This window comes from Theropithecus gelada, chromosome 17, assembly GCF_003255815.1.
Source record: "Theropithecus gelada isolate Dixy chromosome 17, Tgel_1.0, whole genome shotgun sequence".
In the NCBI taxonomy this organism is placed as follows: Eukaryota; Metazoa; Chordata; class Mammalia; order Primates; family Cercopithecidae; genus Theropithecus; species Theropithecus gelada.
This window is the reverse complement of record NC_037685.1, coordinates 64,030,094-64,049,584: the sequence shown is the minus strand read 5'-3', so window position 1 is coordinate 64,049,584 and position 19,491 is coordinate 64,030,094. Positions and strand designations below refer to the sequence as shown.

The window sequence follows — 19,491 nt, the reverse complement described above, 5'->3', positions numbered from 1 at the left end:
CCCCCCCCGCCGCCGCCCCGGGCTCCAGCGGTCCTCCCACCTCAGCCTCCCGAGTAGGTGGGACCACAGGTGCGCGCCCCCATGCCCGGCTAATTTATTGTATTTTTGTCAAGAGACGGAGTTAGGCCGTGTTGCCAGACTGGTCTCGACCTCCTAAGCAGCAATCCGCCCGCCTCAGCCTCCCAAGTGCTGGCATTACAGGCTTGAGCCACTCTGCCAGGTCTAAAGGGAAGCAAATTTTGTCTTCATGATAGACTATTCGGAAAAGATGAACGCTTTGAACTTTGGGAGTTGCCAGATTTCTTTATTAAACGAATTTCCGTTATCGTCATTGCAACTTATCTCTTCCTTCCTTTTAAATTAACGCACTACACCCATTTGGGAACCTCTTTTACACTAACTACTCACAGTAAAGGGCCTCCACAGACTGGCATTTCAGTTAATCTAACATTTGGATGCTAAGGAGATTGGTTGTCTGAGGTTTGGGAGGGAATTGGAGCTATTTACTCTCCAAAACACAGTGATTTTAAGTAAGGAAATGCTTAGGATGCAGTGTGTCAGCCAGTTTGAGTATGTGTTAATTTGGTGTTGGCAGTTTCACTCTCCTTTTAAATACACAATTGTGTGTCTATATCATAAAAGTATATATTACTGACTCAACTTTTCAGACATACTTAAATCTTTTAGGTCCTCCAAATTCAGAAATGGATCGTTTAAAGTTGAGTTCTGTCTATCCGTATATATTTTTTAAAGGATATTCAATGAGATCCCTCCCATAAACCACCCTGTTATGACTGTACTTAAATAATAAGTGGTTATAAAATTGATTCTGGTATTTTGGGAAATTGTTACCATTAAATATATCACAAATTTAAATGTCTAATTTCTTGTTTTTGAAGAAATTTTTATTTAAGTTTTTAATATATTAGCTAGTAATTGTATGATTTATTTATTTCTCAGATGTCTTATGGTGAAATTGAAGGTAAATTCTTGGGACCTAGAGAAGAAGTAACGAGTGAACCACGCTGTAAAAAATTGAAGTCAACTACAGAGGCATATGTTTTTCACAATCATAGTAATGCCGATTTTCACAGAATCCAAGAGAAAACTGGAAATGATTGGGTCCCTGTGACCGTCATTGATGTCAGAGGACAAAGTTATTTGCAGGAGAACAAAACTGAAACTACAGATTTACATAGACCTTTACATGATGAGATGCCTGGTAATCGACCAGATGTTATTGAATCCATTGATTCACAGGTTTCACAGGAAGTACGTCCTCCATTAGTATCCACAGACGATGAGATATATAGCACAAGTAAAGCATTTATAGGACCCATTTACAAACCCCCTGAGAAAAAGAAACGTAATGAAGGGAGGAATGAGGGAGACGCTCTAAATGGTATAAATGGCAGAGGAGGACAAAAAGAGAAACAGAAATTTAACTCTGAAAAATCAGAGATAGACAATGAATTATTCCAGTTTTACAAAGAAATTGAAGAGCTTGAAAAGGAAAAAGATGATTTTGAGAACAATTGTAAAGAATCTGAACCTTCTCAGGAACAGTTGATTCCATTTTATCAAGGCCATAGTAATGGTCTCTTAAAACCTGACGAAGAAAAGAAAGATCTTAGTAATAATGTTTTTCCATCACATTGTGATTATCAACAGAATTTGGGGAATGAGACAGGCAAATATCCCTGTAATGGACAAATAATACCTACATTTTGTGACACTTCATTTACTTCTTTCAGGCCTGAATGGCAGGCAGTGCATCCTTTTATAGTGCCCCATGGTCCCCCTCTTCCCAGTTTGAACTATCATTTAAATATTCAAAGATTCAGTGCTCCACGAAATCTACCATCAAATATTTTCCAAGCGCAAGATGACTCTGAGATACAAAATGGATATTATGTAAATAATTGTCATGTTAACTGGAATTGTATGACTTTTGATCAGAGCAATGAATATACTGACTGTAGTGAGAATAGGAGTAGTGTTCATCCCTCTGGAAATGGCTGCAGTATGCAAGATGAGTATGTGAGTAATGGTTTCTGTGAAGTCAGAGAAAGATACTGGAAAGATCCTGGCATGGACAAGCATAATGGAACAGACAGGTTTGTGAACCAGCAGTTTCAAGAGGAAAAGTTAAATAAATTGCAGAAGTTACTTATTCTTTTAAGAGGTCTGCCTGGTTCTGGGAAAACAACATTGTCTCGGTGAGTAGAGGATACCAACTGAATACTTGGTAATTCATTATTTAAAAATTATAAATGATACTTGTCGCCGGCTGCAGTGACTCATGCATGTAATCCCAACACTTGTGAGGCCAAGGTGGGCTGGTCACTTGAGCTCAGAAGTTTGAGACCAGCCTGGGCAACATAGTAAGAGCCTGTCTCTAAAAAATAAAATAAAAATGTTAAAACTATAAATGATATTTGTAATCAGTGACAAATGCTTTCATGTTTCTAGTAGAAGAAAATCTTTAATTTGCTATATTTGAGAATAGCATCTGACAGTGTAACTATTTAAAAATCTTTTCTGATAGAAGAAAGGAGATTGGCATATATGTTTATATTTAGATTCTGCTAAGGGCTTTAAAAATAGATAACACTTTGTATAATTATGACAGTGATGAAAGCCAATGCTACTTGAGGACTGTCCTGGCCTGCCCTTTTGAGTCAGCTGTTCAAGAAAAGTTGGACTCAGTGTTAGAAAATTTGGGTTTTTCAAGTTCAGCTGGAGGTGAGAAAAGAAAGAGAAAATTTGGGTATTGACTCAGTTATTTCACTTTTTCACCTTGGGCAAGTTTTACTCTGTTAATGGAATAAATGATACTTAATTTTTCTGAAATTATTTTGGGAATCAAATGAGACAACCCAAGGAAAGGAATTTTGAATGTGTTGAGCACTGTGCCATGTTCATACCACTGATTGGCGGAAGGAACTCTTTTTTGATTTCTTAAAATTCAGGAGTTTGAAGTGAGCAGTATCTGAATTGGTATTAGAACTGGTGATGGTTTATTGTATTACAAGATATTTCAAATTCCTTTTTTTTGTTTACATTTTAAAACTATTGACGCACTTGAATATATTTATGCAATTGTGAAAAAATCGTGTAAAGTAAGCAGTACAAATTTTCTGCAGTTTATATAAGATGATTCAAGATTTGTGCCAGACAAGGGGAAAAAGAAAATTTTCTGGTATCTTTGGGTGAGGATGGAGAAGTCCAAGAAACCATTTTGCAAATGTTTTATATTTACTAACAAGACAATCTAAACAACCTAACTAAACTTTTTTTTCAGAGAAAAGACTAAAGATTTAATTTGTGATATTTCAGGCTAGATTATAAACGGTGATCTTTGTGAATGAATTAGTTCATTCCAAAGTTAAATTTTGGTCTTTGTATTTTGATTCCTTTTATGCTAGTGAGGATTTTGTAGAGAAGATAAAATTTCACCTCTATAATAATAGAAGTTAGGAGTGAGGTCTCACAAACATGGGCAGTCTTCTAGATTTAGGATATACTATCAGAGAAAATAAATAATTGAAATTTGGAAATTGGATAAAAGAGTCTGCTAGTTGGGACCACTTGACTAAGAGGAGGTATAGAAGAAACCTAAGGAAGAAAAGTTAGACTTGAGACAACATATTGGAGTATGTTGAAACTAAAGGTGAATAAAGTAGTGGAAATTCAATAGAATTTAAAGGAGACATTGTAGTGGGAGATGATAGAGGTGATTAGATATAATATGTATACTTATTTGAAGAATAGACATATAAGAATGGAAGTTACATGTAGCACCAACAAGTACTGTTTGTATTGTGATTCACAATTTACAGTGTTTCCATACATAAAAATCTTGTGAGATGTGTTGTTTTTTCATTTTATAGAAGGAGCAGAGGCTAAAAGAAGTTGAGGTTAAGTGATTTAGAAGTTACAAAAGCTAGCAAGAGATCAAACTAGGAATAAAATGATAGTATGTTTTTTCCCTTGCCTTCACTTTAATGCTTAATGGATATGTCGTCTTATACATGACTCCTGACTTCAAGGAGCCTGGTCTGTAACTCTTTAGGTCAACACTTTTTGAGTGAAGTGGTTTTGGTTATTTGGAATTAGATGTAAAGTCACATACTCTTTGGTGAGGAATGGCTTCATGTAGGAGTTCACATTCAAAACAAGCTTTGACAAAATAATAGAGTGAAAATTGATAGATCAGAATTGAGCTGATTTGGAGGACCAAATTAAAAGACCGGCTGGGCGCGATGGCTCACACCTGAAATCCCAGCACTTTGGGAGGCCAAGGCAGGCAGATGGCTTGAGCCCAGGAATTCAAGACCAGCCTGGATAACCTGGGTATCCCAGCTACTTGGAAGGCTGAGCCCCAGAGGCTACAGTGAGCCATGATCGCGCCATTGCAATCTAGCCTGGGTGACAGATTGAGACCCTGTCTCAAAAACAAGAAAAAAAAATTAGTAATGTTTACATTTGGTATGTGGTAATGAGTGTAGGCTGTTGGATAAAATTCAGATTCTTTGGAAGTAATGTTCAAGTCCTCTTCTTATTTAATTTAGTCCTTGCCCACATCTCAATCAGCATGTCTCTAACATGGTAAGTATTCAAGATGTCTGATGATGATTCTGAGAGAGACAGTAGGCCATAATAGCCTTGGCCATAGCCTTAGCCCATAGGGTGTTTATGGGTAGGATAGCCCAATAAAGATGTCACTTTTCTCCCTAATTGATTTATAAATTCAGTGAAACTTTAACCAAAATCCCAAAGGAGTTTTTGTATGAATTTGAGAAGCCAATAAAGTTTGTTTGGTATGTAACTATAACAAGGACAGTTTGAAAAAAAATGAGACTTATCCCACCAGCTATCAAAATATACTTAGAAACTACTATAATCAAAACTTTGCAATAATTAGCAAAATAACAAGTAGATAAAATTAGAGAACCCAGAAACAGATTAGGTGTGGTGGCTTACACCTGTAATCCCAACACTTTGGGAGGCTGAGGTGGGGAGCATCACTTGAGGCAGAAGTTTGAGATCAGTTTGGGCAACATAGACCCTGTCTCTATTTAAAAAAAAAAAAAAAAAAAAGGAAAAGAGAATCCAGAAACATACCTACATATAAGAGAATTTGATATTTGATGAAATGACATTTTATATTAGTAGGGCAAAATATTCAATAAATGGTAATAGGATATTTGATTGTCAGTCTGGAAAAATATTTAAAGCCCCTGTCTTAAATCATTCACAAAAATAACTTCTAGATGGATAAAGGACTAAGAGTAAAAACAAAACCAATAAGGAAACTGGAAGAAAATAGAGAATGGGTAAACGCTGGGATCTTTCTTACCCCCTAAGAAATAAAAAGTGAGGGAATTTAAGAAATTAGTTTTTTGTTGTCATCTGTTTTACAGATTATTGTGGATATTTGCAATGGGAGGGTGAATAATGTCCCCCTCCAAAGATATCCATGCTTTAATTCCCTAAAAGCTGTGCATATGTTGCCTTACATGGTAAATTGGATTTTGCAAATTTGATTAAGTTAAGGATCTTGCAATGGGGAGGCTGTCCTGGATTATCTGGATTGGCCCAATGTAATAACAAAGGTTCTTAATAAGAGAGAGGCAGGAGTAATTAGTCAGAGAAAGGGTAAAACCAAAGCAAAGGTCAAGAGAGAAGATGCTACACTGCTGGCTTTGAAGATGGTGGAACATCCCATAAGCCCAGGTGTGCAGCTAACCTTTAGAAGCTGGAAAAGGCAAGGAAACAAATTCCGTAGAGCCTCCAGAAGGAACACAGGTCTGCACACACTTTGTTTTTAGCTCAGTGAAACTGATTTTGGACTACCGACCTTCAGAAATGTAAGATAAATTCCTGTTTTTAAGTTTGTGGTGTTATAGAAGTTACAGAAACTAATATATTTACCATAGTTTAGGGAGAGATGGGAAAAGCCTTTTTTTCCTCCCTCCTTTTGGAGGAAGCAAGTCTCCTTAATTCCAGAGGAAAGACTTAACCTTTCTTAGTGTAGGTCCCTTTATTCTTAATTCAGGGAGTGTTTAGAGTACCCCAGTAAAGTCTCAGAAAGTGTATAAAGGCACTCAGTAAATAAGTGGAAAAGTGTTCATGATGTGTCAGTTTTACTCAGATTTTGTATTTTTTTTTTTGAAAATCACTTGTAAATGCACTGAAAGTATTAAAATAATATGCAGATCTTAGAAATTTAAAAAACAAACCATGAAAATGGACTCTTTTTTAGGCCTTGTTTTGGGAATAGGTTCTCTTGGTTCACTTGTTTCTTAAATGAGAAATTGTAAGTATAGAGTACATTAGTTATTCAAGGCTGTATAACAGATTACCCTAAAACTTAGTTGTTTAAAACAACAAACATACTGCCTCATAGTTTCTGTAGGTCTGGACTCTGGCTGTAGTTACCTGGGTGCCTTAGGTTCAGTGTCTCTAAGAATGCTGTGACCAAGATGTTAGCTAGGACTGTGTTCTGGTCTGAAGGCTTGATTTGGGAAGGATCTGGTTCTAAGAGCTCTCTCAAGATTGTTGACAGAACTGAGTTCCTTGTGAGCTATGTTGGATTGAAGACTTCAGTTCCTTGCTGGCTGGAGCCTGGAGGCTTCTCTCATTTCTTTGCTGCTTGGCCTCTCTCCATTCACAAGACAGCTGATTTATTTCAGAGAGAGAGAAAGCATACAAGCTCAAGTCTTAAGACAGAAGCTACTTTTTTTTTTTTTTTTTTTTTTAAGTAATCTCCAAAGTGACATCCCATCACCTCTATCATATTCTATTCCTTAGAAGCTGGGGACTAAATCTAAGCCTACTGCAGGATAAGAGGATACAAGGTTGTGAGCACCAGGAGGCAGGGATCGTTGGAGGCCATTGGTTTTGGGGTCAAGGAGATGCCTTATCTTAGCTCTCCCAGTACCATCTAACTTGCCAAAATTATTTCTTCTCCTGAATTGGTTTATTATCAAATTGGCAGGCTTTTATGAGTTGGCAGGCTTTTATGAGGATTAATTGAGGTCATAGGTTTATGTAAAGTGTTTGACATATAATAGATTCTCAAAAAGATAGCTATTGTTTTGGAAAAAAAAAAAAAAATAGAAATCAAGTGGCCACTGAGCCCAGATTTGATTTTTTAAAATTAGATATTTGACTTACTCAAATCTCTAAATTTTGATATTCTATAAATCCATTTTAGTACCTGACTTGAGAGTTCTGATAGAGTCTAAGAATTTTGAAAATATGAATGTTCTTAAATAATTTATTTTTGCTTTAGAGGCTTGGTATGACATTGAGATATTCCTAGATTCATATGGGTGTGTTTTTAAGTCCATAAAATAAAGCTTCATGGTTTGAAGTAATTCAGGGAATTTGAAAAAGATGCGTGAACAGTCTATGCTGCCTGGGAGGAAAAGTATTTTCAAGCTAAACTTATTTACTGTAGTTACGATTTATATATTTAAGAAAATGTTCTTCATTGAGATTTGTTCATATGTAATGTTTACTTGTTTTAATGATATAAATTGGTTTATTACTCCTCCACCTCTTATTTTGAGAAATAATTTAAACCAGTTCTTAGATACAAAAACTATGATTGTCATGTAGAATGATATTATTAACATCTTAAAAATCACCCGTGCCAGGCACGGTGGCTCACGCCTATAACCCCAACACTTTGGGAGGCTGAGGTGGGAGGATCACCTGAGGTCAGGAGTTCAAGACCAGCCTGGCCAACATGGCAAAACCCCGTCTCTACTAAAAAGACAAAAATTAGCCAGGCCCATGCACCTGTGGTCCTGGCTACTCGGGAGGCTGAGGCAGGAGAAATGCTTGAACTCTGGAGGTGGAGGTTGCAGTGAGCCAAGATCATGCCACCACACTCCACCCTGGGCAATAGAGCGGGACTCTGTCTCCAAAAAAAAAAAAAAAACACCTAAAAAAAAAATAAAAAAAAAAAAAAAAAAAAAAAAAAAAGGAAGCATAGAGTATCTACAAAAGGTGTTATCTAGATTTCTGGTACTGTTGAACATAATTAGATATTATGTGATTACAACCAAAATCTGTTTTTGGGTGATTGAGTTTTGCTTTAGAATGCTAATATCATGGCATTTTCGTATTCTGGGTTATCTGTATAAGCAGTAAAATGCCAAATGTGTCATATAGACATGTTTTGGAAAAATCATGGCTGCCTGAAAAAGAAATCTAACTCCAGTCCCCCAAGGAAGCAGACACACAACCCAAACCATTAACTTTCATTTGGTTTGTCTGAAGTGATTTGAACTGTAATTCTGTAAGTGGGAATAGAGTTTTGTGCAAAAGTAATCGCAGTTTTTAATTAGCGTTTTAATGGCAAAAACTGCGATTACTTTCGCACCAACCTTTACACACTTAAGTTGCTTTATTTTGATATGAGTGATTTTATTTTTATAAAATATACCACTGGCCCTCCATTTTTGTTGATTCCACATCAGTGAATTCAACGAACCTTGGACTGAAAGTATTTGAGAAAAAATATTGTGTCTGAATTGAAATGTACAGACTTATTTCCTTGTCGTTATTCCTTCAACAATACAGTGTAATAACTATTTACATAGTATTCACATTGTATTAGATATTATAAGTAATACAGAGATGAGTTAAAGTGTATGGAAGGATGTGCATAGTTTATATGCAAATAGCTATTTCTATATCAAGGTCTTGAGCAGCAATTGTGGTCTTGGAACCAATCTCCCATGGATATTGAGGGAGAACTGTATATGATACCATTATAAGCTGAGGGATGGAGAGATGACACTTGTCATCTTAACAGTTGAAACCCTCCCTACTACTTTTTTAGTAGGAAATAAGTCAGTTTGAATCATTCCAGGCCAATATTCTTTTACTCTCAATTCCTTCCACCTTCCATCCCACCAATCCCCGCAGAAGTATACAGTGGTGTCCAATTGCCTAAAGGTTGAAGGAGAGGAGAGAAACAACAGAATAGTTTCGTTGTTGCTCTCACCAAATCATTATCTTGCTGCATTTTCCCTATCACAGCACACTCCCAATTTCTTTCCTGAGTCATTGGTAATGTGAGTTCTCTCTGAGTACTTCTTAATCTTGCTGTGCTTGTCAATTTAAGGCAGTATCATTTTCAAAGCAAAGCTTGATTATCATTGACTTGAACTGAGAGTTTTTCATTTAGTGTTTAATAATTAATTTGATTTAGTGACTTAATTTCTTGAAAATTTAAAGTTTGATTATACTTTGGAGGATCACAGATTGTTCCATAACCTTAAGCCTCCAACTATTTCTTAGTAATAGGAGGATCATATATGTTTCATGGAAATGAGTTTATTAAAGCTGTCTAGAGTCACATATGTTTTTTTCCAAATGAATTGCTTGCTTAGGCTTACTTGCTTTTTGGGTTACCTGTTGCACTAGATTGAGGCAATTTTAGACAACAAATACAAAATTTACTGAAGTGAAAACATGGATAATAGTTGATACAATTTTGAGATTGGGTAAAGAACATTTTAAAAAGTTACAATACAAATGCTGCTTTAAAAAGTTTTTGTTACCGCCAGGCACGGTGGCTCATGCCTATAATCCCAGTACTTTGGGAGGCCGAGGCAGGTGGATCATGAGGTCAGGAGTTCAAGACCAGCCTGACCGACATAGTGAAACCCCGTCTCTACTAAAAATACACAAAATAGCCGGGCATAGTGGCGCATGCCTGTAATCCCGCTACTCAGTAGACTGAGGCAGGAGAATCACTTGAACCCAGGAAATGGAGGTTGCAGTGAGCCAAAATTGTGCCACTGCGCTCCAGCCTGGGCAACAGAATGAGACTCCATCTTGGAAAAAAAAAAGTTTTGTTAGTGTCTGTAATTGTGTAGATTTAAGTGTGAAATGATTTGAAATCTGAAATCTTTGTAAGATTAGTCAGCTCTTAGACTATTAGGTTCGTAATATACTTTCAGGTAAGTATCAGAAATTCATTTAATAACCTCTCCTGTGTGATTTATTTCAGTTGTATTTATTTCTGATGGTTATAGATTTTGTAAATGGCACCTTTATGATTTCTTTTGTTAACAGAATTCTGCTTGGTCAGAATCGGGATGGCATTGTGTTCAGCACTGATGACTATTTTCACCATCAAGATGGGTACAGGTATAATGTTAATCAACTTGGTGATGCCCATGACTGGAACCAGAACAGAGGTTTGTTTTGGGCCAAATTTCCCGGGGTAGAATGTTTGGCTCAGAGTCAAAAGACCTAGATTTTATTCTCAACTTAGGTTTTTAACCAGTTGAATGGTAAAATTTCTTCATCTGTTAGAGGTGATAATTATACTTGCCCTACGTGATCAGGGTTTTTGTGGAAAGCAGAGAATTTAGATAAAATGCCTTGTAAACTGTAAATAGTGTATCAGTATAAGCTGATAAAATGATAGCAGTGTGGGATATTTAAGAGGCTTTATTTTGTACTTGATGAGTAAATTCAGAGAACTGTGAATCTGTACCATTGTTATGTGGTCCCAAAGTTATTTCCCTGAGAATAATGCTAATGTTTTCCAAGGCTTAATATACTGGTTGTGAATATTAAAAGTTTTTCTCAATATTGCTCTACAAGAAACCTACTTAAGGCTGGGCGTGGTGGCTCACGCCCGTAATCCCAGCACTTTGGGAGGCCAAGGTGAGCAGATCACCTGAGGTCAGGAGTTCAACACCAGCCTGACCAACAGGGTGAAACCTCTACTAAATATAAAAAAAATTAGCTGGGCGTGGTAGCACATGCCTGTAATCCCAGCTACTTGGGAGGCTGAGGCAGGAGAATCACTTGAACCCAGGAGGTAAAGGTTGCAGTGAGCCAAGATTGTGCCATTGCACTCCAACCTGGGGGGCAACAAGAGCGAAACTCCATCTCAAAAAAAAAAAAAAAAGAAAAGAAATCTACTTAATACATTTTTTTAGTGGACATGGGTCAGTTTTTGTTTATCATTAATAGGGATTCTTAACCTGGGCTACACTTTTGAATTTCTTGGGGACTTCAAAAAAAAGCAAAAAAAAAAAAAAAAAAAAAAAAAATAGACAAAAGTGTGCCTGACCTCAGCCCTAGATATTTTGGTTTAATTGATCTGGGGTGGGGCCTAAACATTGATATTTTTTGTTTTGAAAGTTCTCCAGATGATTCTGATATATAGTAAGAATTGAAAACTTCATCTGAACTATAAGTAAATATATATACAATGTTATTTTAAAAGAAGGGTGGATTGATGATTAAACAGATAGCTTTTATTATGAAAAAGTTCAAAGAGATTAAAGAGACTGTAATGAACCTCATAGACCCATCACCCAGAATTATCAGTTACTAAGATTTTGGTATATGGGCTTTTATCTTTTTGTTTTTACCCCTTCCTCTATTTAAAGCAAATTCTAGATATCATACTTTATACATTTCAAATTAACTTTTTTACTTAATTACATCTTTCACTTCATTGCCGTTATCACACATATTAAAAAATGCCAGTTCCTTCAGGTCATGTAACCTAGTGTGTAATTGAATTTCCTCTGTTGTCCTAAAAATCTCTTCAAAGTTATTTTGTTTGAATTGGAATCCAACCAAGTCCTCAAAATGCATTTTGTTTTATTTTATTAAGTTAAACCATAACATTTTCCCTCTTTTAACCCTTACACTATTGTTACAGAAACTAGGTTGCTTATGCTGTAGTTGTCTATTTGCTTCTTGGTGTTAACCATTGATTGAACTTGCTCCTCTTCTTTGTTTTATGTGAATGGAAATTAGCTCTAGAATAGAGGCTTGATTAGGTTCAACCTTTTTTTTTTTTTTTTTTTGGCAAGCAGATATTTGGTTGTCCTATTCTTAGTAATAGTGAGCTTAATCAGTAGCTTCACAGGGACAACCTTTTCCCTCTGTCTGTTATCAAGTTCCCTATTAACCTTATATATGATGGTTTTATCCAACAATAAATTGTTTCCTGAGTCAGTTACTTCATTCAGAATTGCAAAATGGTGATTTTTAGGTTAGTTATTCCTTCTATGTTTAATAGAATTATTCTGTAATGAAGAACTTACCTCAAAGCTACCAACTAGGGTTGCCCTAAAGTCTAATATATACAAGAAAAATAGTAATGCTTTTCTTTTTGTTTGTCAAATACAGTAAGGAATTTCAGTGAGGATGTTTGTGTGTGTGTTTTAGAGATGGGGTCTTGCTTTGTTGCCCAGGCTAGAGTGTAGTGACACAATCATAACTCAGTGTGGCCTTGAGCTCCTGGGCTCAAGAGATCCTCTTGCCTCAGCCTCCTGAGTAACTAGGACTACAGGCAAGTAGCTGGGACTACATACATGTACCAGCACACCCAGCTATTTTTTTTAAAAACTTTGTAGAATTTTGAATGAGCCACAGTGCCTGGCTGAGGGTGTTTTCGAGTAAAAAGTTTTCACTCTGTTACAATTTATAGTTTCACAAGGATAAATTCGATCGTAAGACTGTTTCCTAGTGTTGATTTTATAACTCTCTAGAATTTCTCCAATATATTGGAGAGTGGCATAGCAATCTCAAACAACACTAATTTTTAAATTTTTTTAATGCCATAGAACATTGTTGCTCAAATCAAATAATGATGGGATTGCAATTCTGAAAATGTTTGGGGTTACTGGCCTAAAGTTAAGGGGAACAAGATTAGTTGATAAGTTGAATGAATAGACAGGGCAGAGCCAGTATACCTTTGGTGAACTAGTAAGTTTATTTGTGTGGGACTTTTTTTTCTCATTACAATACTAGCATAGCTGGGTGTGGTGGCTCATGCCTATAATCCCAGCACTTTGGGAGGCCGAGGCGGGCGGATCACTTGAGCCCAGGAGTTAGAGACCAGCCTGGGCGACATGATGAAACCCCATCTCTACAAAAAGTATAAAAATTAGCCAGGCGTGGTGGTGCACACCTGTAGTCCCAGCTACTTGGGAGGCTGAGATAGGAAGATGACTTGAGCCAGGGAGGTCAAGGCTGCAGTGAGCTGAGATTGTGCTACTGCACTCCACCCTGGGTGACAGGGCAAGATTCTGTCTCAAAAAACACAAACTAGTACAGAATATTTCATTAAAATGTTTATGTCATTTGTATTATGTTAATTATATGTGTTAAATGGAGTAGTGGTATCTTACTAAACTGGGACAATAAATATGGACTTGAATATCTTTAAATACTAGGCACCATTCTATGAAAATCTGCTTCATATTTATTATTAAAATAATCTAAATTAATTTTAGAACACCTAAAAATGGAAAACATCTCCAAAGCGTAATTCTTCTCTTTCTTACAGCGTGATAGTTCATTTGTTTAAGAAAACTATTCCCATTATTTGGGTACTCAGACGTGTTTTTACTTAGGAGCTCTTTTCTCGTGAAATGTACTAGACTATGGTATTGGATGATAATGGAAAGAAGATAATCTCCCCATTCCTACAAATCAGAAATTTATTTGGTCAATAAAAACTTACTTTCTAAAACACAACTCCTTAGATGTGTGAGCGTATCAGACATTAGGAGAATAATTTTAATAAGGTTTTGAATGGAAGATTTGATCATTATGATTAGAGACAGAGCAGTGGGAGATGGTAGTGTCTTGGTGCTAGCACCAAGCTAGCACTAATAGATGATGGCACCTATTTATGACCCAAATTCTAAATTTCTTTTGGTGTTTAGAGACATCTCCCAAATATGTATTTCCCCATAGTGATTATTCTAACTGACCTTTAGCATTCTGTCTGTCCTAGACATCTGTATAAATGTTTTCATTCTGTTGAACTTAGTGGTTTGAATTCTAACTCCTGAGAAAACTTCCATATCTTTGCATTTTGCTTCAGCCTTTTTTTCCCCATAGTGTAGTGGGGAACAGGAGGTGTTTGGTTACATGAGTAGGTTCTTTAGTGGTGATTTGTGAGATTTTGGTGCACTCATCACCCAAGCAGTATACACTGCACCCTCTTTGTAGTCTTTTATCCCTCACCTCCTTCCCACCCTTTCCCCCTGAGTTTCCAGAGTTGCGTCATTCTTATGCCTTGGGATCCTCATAGCTTAGTTCCTGCTTGTGAGTGAGAACATATGATGTTTGGTTTTGCTTCAGCCTTTTAATTTTTTTTTTTTTTGAGGCAGAGTCTTGCTCTGTCACCCAGGCTGTAGTGCGGTGGTGTGATCTTGGCTCACTGCAACCTCTGCCTCCCGGGTTTAAGCAGTTCTCTTCCTCAGCCTACTGAGTAGCTGGGATTATTACAGGCGCCTGCCACCACACTCAACTAATTTTTGTATTTTGAGTAGAGATGAGGTTTCACCATCTTGGCCAGGCTGGTCTTGAACTCCTGACCTTGTGATCCACCCAGCTTGGCCTCCCAAAGTGCTAGGATTATAGGTGTGAGCCACCATGCCCGGCCTTTTTCTTTTCTTTCTTTTTTTTTTTTTCTTGAGACATAGTCTTACTCTCTTGCCCAAGCTGGAGTGCTATGGCGCGATCTTGGCTCATGGCAACCTCCACTTCACAAGGTTCAAGCAATTCTTGTGACTCAGCCTCCCAAGTAGCTGGGACTACACGCGCACACCACCAAGTTTGGCTGATTTTTGTATTTTTAGTAGAGACGGGGTTTTACCATTTTGGCCAGGGTGGTCTTGAACTCCTGACCTCAGGTGATCCACCCCACCTTGGCCTTTCAAAGTGCTGGGATTGCAGACCTGAGCCACTGCACCTGGCCTTAGTTTTTTAAATTTATCAAGGGTTCTTAATTATTTTTCTTCTCTCGTATATCTCAGAGATATACATACTCCTGTCATTAACAGTGGCTTCTTGTGACAGTGATTCTTTTTTTTTTTGAGATGGAATCTTGCTCTGTCGCCCAGGTTGGAATGCAGTGGTACGATTTCGGCTCACTGCACCCTCTGCCTCCAGGGTTCAAGCGATTCTTCTGCCTCAGCCTCCTGAGTAGCTGGGACTACAGGCGCCCACTACCACGCCCAGCTAATTTTTGTATTTTTAATAGAGATGGGGTTTCACCATATTGGCCAGGTTGGTCTCGAACTCCTGACCTCGTGATCCTCCCGCCTTGGCCTCCCAAAGTGCTGGCATTACAGGTGTGAGCCGCTGCGCCCAGCCTTGTGATAGTGATTCTTATCTCTTGGTAGAAAAGATGGCATTTGGATGGGAGATAATAGTTTAGAAAAGTTCCATTCTACCGCAACTCCCAATTTGAAGCCGTAATTCTAAGAAATATCCACAAAGTCAGTTGAACTATGATTTTTAGCTACTTGGTATATAAAGTTTTGCTGGTAAGTAATGACTTAAATCTATAACTTTTCAAAAACATGAGCCTTATTTCAAAAGCATTATTTGTACATTGTAGAAAATTAGAAAATACAGATAATCATTTGCAGTAACTTTCCCAAAAAAGAGAAAATACAGATAAAATATTAAATGAAAATATTCTTACCATCTACAGGTGACCACTTTTAATATCTCCATAAATCTTCCCCAATTCTTTTGACCTAAATAGGATTATATTTAACTATTGTCTTGTTACTTGCCATTTTCATTTAATAATCTTCATCCTTCCATGTCAAAATAATTTTTCACCTCTTCTCTTACTTAGTCTATATTCAGATGTAAATTGTTCATCTCTTACATTTCCCGTAAGTGAAAGTTAGTTCTAGACTTGAAAGCTTTATTAGCTGTAAGTTCAGCAAAATGCCCTTCAGAGCCAGTTTGTCAAAGCTAGCATCCATTCTGGAGAATACACCTGGCATATGGTTATGTCCTTTAATTCCCTTTCAATCTAGTGGAGTTCTTTTTTCATGACACTGACTGAAGAGATTGCATAGTTTCGGTTTTAAGTAAAGAGATGTAGTACATTTCTTAACAATAAATGTTTAACTTTTATTTTGTGTATTTTAACCTAATCTGTTTTTTTTATTTTTAAATTTATATTTTATTTCAGCGAAACAAGCTATCGATCAGGGAAGATCTCCAGTTATAATAGATAACACTAATATACAAGCTTGGGAAATGAAGCCATATGTGGAAGTGGTAAATATGAAATATGAGAAAGTTTTTATTTTTTATTGTCAATTTTTTCACATTCTAAAATTTGGGCTGGTTTGATCTTGATTATTAAAACATTTGTCCTTTGTTTTCTAAAAAGGTTTATTGGTTTGCTTAGTTTTTTAAAAAATTGTAAATGATGTTTTTTTAAGGAACATGTTCATCTTGTTAATTTTTTTTGTTTGTTTTTTTGAGACGGGGTCTTGCTCTGTCGCCCAGGCTGGAGTGCAGTGGCACCATCTCGACTCACTGCAACCTCCGCCTCCCCAGTTCAAGTGATTCTCCTGCCTCAGCCTCCTGAGTAGCTGCGATTACAGGCGCCTGCCCCTATGCCCAGCTAATTTTTATAGTTTTAGTAGAGAGAGGGTTTCACCATATTGGCCAGGCTGGTCTCGAACTCCTGAGCTCAGGCAATCTGCCGTCCTTGGCCTCCCAAAGTGCTGGGATTACAGGCGTGAGCCACCATGCCCAGCCTCATCTTGTTAGTTTTGAGTTTCCTTGAGAATAGTAATCAAAATTTATCCAGTTAAGTAGTCTTAAATTTTATAAACTGTATTATTTTATAAAGCATCATTTTTCTTGGTCGAGCAAGTTCATAGTATTGTTGAAATGAAATTTATCCATCTGCCTTCTTTTTACTTTAAGAAGTACTTCTCTGGGTTTTTTTCCTTTCCTTTGTGTAGGCCATAGGAAAAGGATACAGAGTAGAGTTTCATGAACCTGAAACTTGGTGGAAATTTGATCCTGAAGAATTAGAAAAGTAAGACACTCGAATTTTTATTGAATCCTTAACTTTTCTTCTTTCTTTTGTGATTTCCAACATCATTTCACAGTTTATTGAATACAAGTGTAGGTTCAGGAAACTGACGGTAAAATGTGAGGATCTTTTTTCTCTGGTTTTTGGCTAGGCCACTTCTCTGCATTGTCCTTCCACCTTCATCTCCTACCCATTTTAGGTCCCATCAGCTTTTTACTTTGTGCTTTCATGTTGCTCCCACTTTTCTGTCTTTTCAACTGCGGGACCATAATGCTATACCAAGATCCTTGGAAACAATGTGTTTTGGAATTTAGGTTTTAGCGATTTTAGAAAGGTAGTGTAGTACATAGATACCTAATCTTAACTCCCTTTTCAGAGTGTGAGGGAGCATGTTATAATTAAACATCTTAATATTTCTGCAGCAAATCATGACTAGTCAATTCAAGTAAATGACAAAGAATCAGCATAACGTAAAGTCAGTTCTCATTAAGTTGTGCTGCCAAATGTGTATGATCTGGTTAGAGTTTGCTGCCAAATGAGTCAGTGGAGAACTGAGTTTTCACAGCTTACCAGATTTCAGTATTTGTGGTGAGAGATTGTGGACTTCTATTATTTTCAGTCCTACTCTTCCATTTGTACCTACATTTACCTTTTCCCTTCATATCACAGCGTTTCCTGACTGTTATTCCTTTTTTTTTTTGAGATGGAATCTCGCTCTGTTGCCCAGGCTGGAGTGCAGTGGCGTGATCTTGGCTCACTGCAAGCGCCACCTCCTGGGTTCACGCCATTCTCCTGCCTCAGCCTCCCGAGTAGCTGGGACTACAGGCACCCGCTACCACGCCCAGCTAATTTTTTGTATTTTCAGTAGAGACAGCGTTTCACTGTGTTAGCCAGGATGGTCTAGATCTCCTGACCTCGTGAGCCACCGTGCCTGGCCTTTTTTTTTTTTTTTTTTTTTTTACTTCTAGTCTCTTCCTTGTCCCCACCTCCTGACATCTATTTTTAGGTAACAACTTTATTGTGATATAATTCACATACCCTTACAATTCACCTGTTTAATTGCATACAATTCAGTGTTTTTCTGTATATTCACAGAGATATGCAGCCTTCACCCATCTTTTTTTTAAACTAGTTTTTCTCCACCTACCTCAGTTTGCTTCAAGCTGTTACTCTGTGTATGGGGTCAAACTAATTTATTTCCCTCTTGCCTTTCATTCCTTTGGCTACTTTCTCTTTCTCATTTGTATGCTGTGTGTTCGTGTATAGATAGATAGATTTATTAGTGTTAATATCTGGTATTTTTTGCCTGCCTAGGTGTGTGTGTGTATCACACCTGAAGTGAAAGAGACAGAAGCTTAAAAATTAAAAGTATTTGAGTAATGCTGAATAAATGAATGATAAAATGCTATGCAGTTATGGCTTCATTACATTTTTGAGGAATTGTTAAAATTTATTATTTTCTTATTATAAATTCACCTTTATATAACAAAGCCATGTTAGCTGATATCTGGTGTAGTTTAATTTTTTAGAAGAATTGATTGAATCATAAGTCTTCACATCTTACGGATTTAATCTTTTTTTTTTTTTTTTTAAATATTTTTTGAGACAGGGTCCACTACTGTCACCCAGGCTGGAGTGCAGTAGTGATCTGTTTTTATTTTTTTCAGACAGAGTCTCATTTTGTTGCCCAGGCTGGAGTGCAGTGGGGCAATCTCAGCTTACTTCTGCCTCCCAGGTTCAAGCGATTCTCCTGCCTCAACCTCCCGAGTAGCTGGGCATACAGGCGCCTGCCACCATGCCTGGCTGTTTTTTGTATTTTTAGTAAAGATGGGGTTTCACCATGTTGGTTAGGCTGGTCTCGAACTCCTGACCTCAAGCAGTCCACCCGCCCTGGCCTCCCAAAAGTGCTGGGATTACGGGTGTGAGCCACTGCACCCGGCTTGTAGTGATGATCTTGGCTCACTACAACCTCTGCCTCCTGGGCTCAAGCAATCTACCCACCTTGGGAGTAACTGGGACTACAAGTGTACACCACCATGCCCAGCTAATTTTTGTATTTATATGTATTTTTTTGGTAGAGAGAGGATTTCACCATATTGCCCATACTGGGCTCTTGAACTCCTGGGCTCAAGCGATCGGCCGGCCTCAGCCTCCCAAAGTGCTGGGATTACAGGTGTGAGTCCCTGCACCCAGCCAGGTTTAGTCACATCTTGCCAATTTTCAACTTCATCTCATTTTTTTTCCTATCTTTTTTGCTTTTTCTTCTTATCTTGAATGTAGACATCAGCTTTGAAAAGTAAACATTTCTGGCCTTTTTTCGAGATAAGTAAATTGGCATTTGTACATATAGAATGATAAATGTAAAATATGTTTTCTGTATGTTTTGTCATGTCCAGGTCAAGTTACAGGAAACTATGAGGGTAAAATAAGTTGTCAGAAGTTCTTTGAGGGTCCAGAATAAATTTTAAACCACTTTTTAGTGTTATATAACCTCACATACAGAAAAATACATAAATATAAATATGTAATTTAACAAAGTTCTTACAAGATCAACACACGTTTAGCTATCATTTACGTCATGGGAGCATTACCAGCACCTCAGAAGCTCTTTGCATTCCTCTTCC

At 37.3% G+C, this 19,491-nt stretch overlaps 1 protein-coding gene across 4 annotated transcripts in view; it reads left to right on the top strand.

Annotated features, from left to right (window-relative positions):
• N4BP2L2 (NEDD4 binding protein 2 like 2) overlaps nt 1–19,491 on the top strand; it is a 95,786-nt gene that overhangs the window by 1,406 nt on the left and 74,889 nt on the right. For 2 of the 4 annotated variants that reach the window (XM_025363965.1, XM_025363970.1), the window contains exons 2-5: nt 961–2,219; nt 10,102–10,226; nt 16,007–16,095; nt 16,794–16,870. In XM_025363965.1, coding sequence (XP_025219750.1) covers nt 961–2,219; nt 10,102–10,226; nt 16,007–16,095; nt 16,794–16,870 — 1,550 coding nt within the window. The remainder of the gene's footprint in view (nt 1–960; nt 2,220–10,101; nt 10,227–16,006; nt 16,096–16,793; nt 16,871–19,491) is intronic. The other 2 variants (XM_025363966.1, XM_025363969.1) reach the window with 2 other exon arrangements.